Source organism: Thermobia domestica, chromosome 13 (genome assembly GCF_964235325.1).
Source record: "Thermobia domestica chromosome 13, izTheDome1.hap1.1, whole genome shotgun sequence".
Taxonomy (NCBI): domain Eukaryota; kingdom Metazoa; phylum Arthropoda; class Insecta; order Zygentoma; family Lepismatidae; genus Thermobia; species Thermobia domestica.
Genome location: NC_137466.1, coordinates 184,294,161 through 184,297,480, shown reverse-complemented (window position 1 = coordinate 184,297,480; position 3,320 = coordinate 184,294,161). Strand labels below are relative to the sequence as shown.

Below are 3,320 nucleotides of genomic sequence, written 5' to 3'. Positions count from 1 at the left end.
TTTCCAGACCCAAACTGAAAATTAAGAAGAAGAAAAGAAAAAAACTCATTTGTCCCAGGACCTGCCAAAAGGCAGAATACTTAATAATAATAATAATAATAATAATAATAATAATAATAATAATAATAATAATAATAATAATAATAATAATAATAATAATAATAATAATAATAATAATAATAATAATAATAATAATAATTATAATAATAATAAACAGGATTTTAAGGGTAGCTATTATATACTAAGCCTAACAGAATCATTGTATCTTGACATTTTGGCTCTTCGAGATAATTGTTTCGGTCGTAAAGAAGAACGAAGAGTAGTCACTTCAGAACTAAAAGTTGAACACGTGATGAATTTGAGATTTCAACTTTGTAAAATTAAAGTGTCTGCAGCGTTTAGAGAATATCTTCGACTACACGAAGTTGTACGTGAAACTTTTCTTAAACTGAAGTATATTCTCAACACTATGCCCATATCTTCCAGTGAATGTGATTTGAGGTTTCTCACAAAATGAACCTGATCTCGACACCAGAGAAAGCATCACTGAAAGTTAACATTATTACAAATCTACCTTTTCATCAGGAATATACAACCACCGCTATTTCTGTTTTATCCATCTAAATATGTAAAGTCATGTTTGCTACTAGATCATTATTCAATTGTGGATACCGGGATCTTCATTTTGTACATGTGTTGGTCTTTCAGCACGTGGTGCGTCTTCGAGACAGAAAATGAGAAAATCTCGTCATCTTCAAGAAAGAACATCCAACATGATGGCATAAAAAAAGATATTATTTTTTTAATTTCCAATAGTCTGGAAAAATTGCCCTTTCATATGGACGTGCCAAAACTAAAATTTGATCGGAGCATATTTTGATCGGAGCCTATTTTGAAGTGCTGGCAAGTATGACAAACTTTCATATATTAGACACTTATTTTATTTCAGCCTTTTTACTCTTCGTTTATTTCCACTATAAAAACTTTGACTGTACTTGGTATATCTTTTCATTAATAAAATAACTTGTTTTGGTGGAAAGGTTCAAACTTATTATGAAGTTTAAAAAAACTAAATAATAAGCAACAAATGTGCAAAAGAAGTATTTAAAACAAAAGAAAAAAAATTGTGGATCATTTTCAAAAGAAGGTTTTATTAAAATAAAAATTACATCTGAGAAGATTACCTCAACATTTAACACACAAAACAAACAGTTCGTTGTACCAAAGCACTCAAGAACAAATATTTTCAATTGGTAATATCTATTTAATTTCTAAAAGATTTAAATGGTTTAATTCTGTTTTCTATTACGTATAGAATTATGTGCATCATATGTGTAGACACATACAAACAATGCTATTCATTTTAACTATATTTTAAGTTTGTTTCTAAAACTAGTGTTAAACATATCACATTAAATTGGCAAAAAATTGCAAAATCAGCAGAATTTGTCTAGATAAAACGTTTTTAAAGTGTATATTTTGTTTAAAGTGTTTTCGTAATCTCATAAAATTTCCTTAGTATTAATTGCATTATTTCACACAAAATGCGTCAACAAAAGATTCAAGAACAAGCATAACTTTTTTTAAAAAAATACTTATTTTTTAAACTTGTCAAATGTTTAATCTCTTTGCAACACCTCAAAATATTGTAGTACATCAGCAAAATATTTACTTGCTATTCTATCTGCACATAAACGGAAACTTTTGATCACTATTAGAATTCTTAATTCGAAAAAAGTACTTTACTCAGTTTTCGTTCTTCCCTAACGGCCAAACATATATTTTAACTTATTCGTCAAGAGTTCTGCTACAAAGGCGATGACGCTAAGAAATAAACCAAAGATAAGTAACAAAAACGCACCCAAGAAGTCAGAAACGTTGACGATTCGAAATCTGTAGTTAGAAGTTTTCTTTGCTACATTAGCCGCAACCGAATGTATAACATCCTGGTGCCATATGTGAATAAGACCAGCAGAATCACAAGCTTCAATAATATCTTCAAACACATCAACAAATGGAGAACCTCTTCGCATTAAATAGAAACCAGGATAAGAAGCAACTTGTTCTGAAACTATATGCATCATGGATTTTCCGGTAGAGTCAGTAAATGATTCCATTCGGATCATGTATTCTGAAACAGCTTTCAGCCAAAAGAAACCGTAGTTCTTTGTTTGAACAACTTTTCTATAGCCTTCCATCATAGAATCAACTCCTACATAGTTATCATATATTGCCTTGAGAGTTGGGTTTGAAGAATGTTCAAAGTAGTGACGGTTTCCGTGAATTCCACCAACCATCATGCCAGACCTCACCATTGCCTGCAAAGTGTCAATAGGAGGATACTTCTTAGGAAATGTCAAAAATCCAAACAAAGCGGCCTGATAACTATTGAACAGAACAAAAGCTGGGTAAGACCAAGCTAAAAATACGAATCTTATTATCCCGATGTTTCCAGGATCTTTAGTTGAGATTCCTAACAAAACACACATATTTTGTAAGAAAGTCAGCGTAAGAGAATTCTTTTTACGTAAAGCAACTACTTTTGTGGTGTGCATAACAACAGAACACACTACATAAGCAACCACAGTTACCATCCAAATAACAGGTTGAAACGGAAAATAAATGTTCAACCATCGAGGATAGAATTCAGAGGCAGCTACAACAAAGGATACGTAAATAAAATCCCTTGCATATATTTGTTCAAACAGTTCCCGAAAAGTATAAGCTGTAGATAAGAAACTTATATCACCTTCAAAACGTCCTACGATTACACCATCTAACGTGCCAGTCCTGTTAAATGTTCCTATTCGTTCTATCATGCTACCTGCTATCATCAAACGTACAGAGAAATTCAGTTTTTCAGAAAACGTCTCAATGAGCTTCCCACTTCTGCCTCTTAAGTCAAATTTTCCGTTGGAGTCTGTTCCAAGGATTTGATAAGGTGGCATGTTCATGCTAGTAAGCATCAAGGGACATCCATGCAGATTTTTTACTTTTAGGGAAAACAGTTTGAGGTTAGTATTACTTTTATGAAGATTTAATACACGCATAAACGTACTTTTTATTTCACGACCACAACTTTGAAAGGGGAAATAAGTATATATGGAGAAAATGTATTCATCTGGTTCTGGCTTAGAAACGATGAGAATAATATTTAGGATGCTTATCTTATAAGATAGTTTGAAAATTTCGTTTATGTCTTTTTCGTTATAATTCACTGTCATTAGAACAACAATGAATTGTGAACGAGCACTCAATAATTTCAGTACTTCAATATATCTAAGCAAGAGTCGGAAAGAAAGTGCGTCTTTTAGTAGAAT

General features: G+C 31.6%; 1 protein-coding gene across 1 annotated transcript; it reads right to left on the bottom strand.

Moving 5' to 3' along the window:
* Positions 1-1,763: 1,763 nt before the first annotated feature.
* LOC145667884 (ionotropic receptor 21a-like) lies at positions 1,764-2,954 on the bottom strand. The gene has a single exon (XM_081735315.1). It carries the CDS (start codon positions 2,952-2,954, stop codon positions 1,764-1,766), a length of 1,191 nt encoding a protein of 396 aa, XP_081591441.1.
* Between the last annotated feature and the right edge of the window lie 366 nt (positions 2,955-3,320).

Bases quoted from the DNA above. Each gene is read 5' to 3' on its own strand.
- LOC145667884 (XM_081735315.1), bottom strand. From the start codon at position 2,954: ATGAACATGCCACCTTATCAAATCCTTGGAACAGACTCCAACGGAAAA.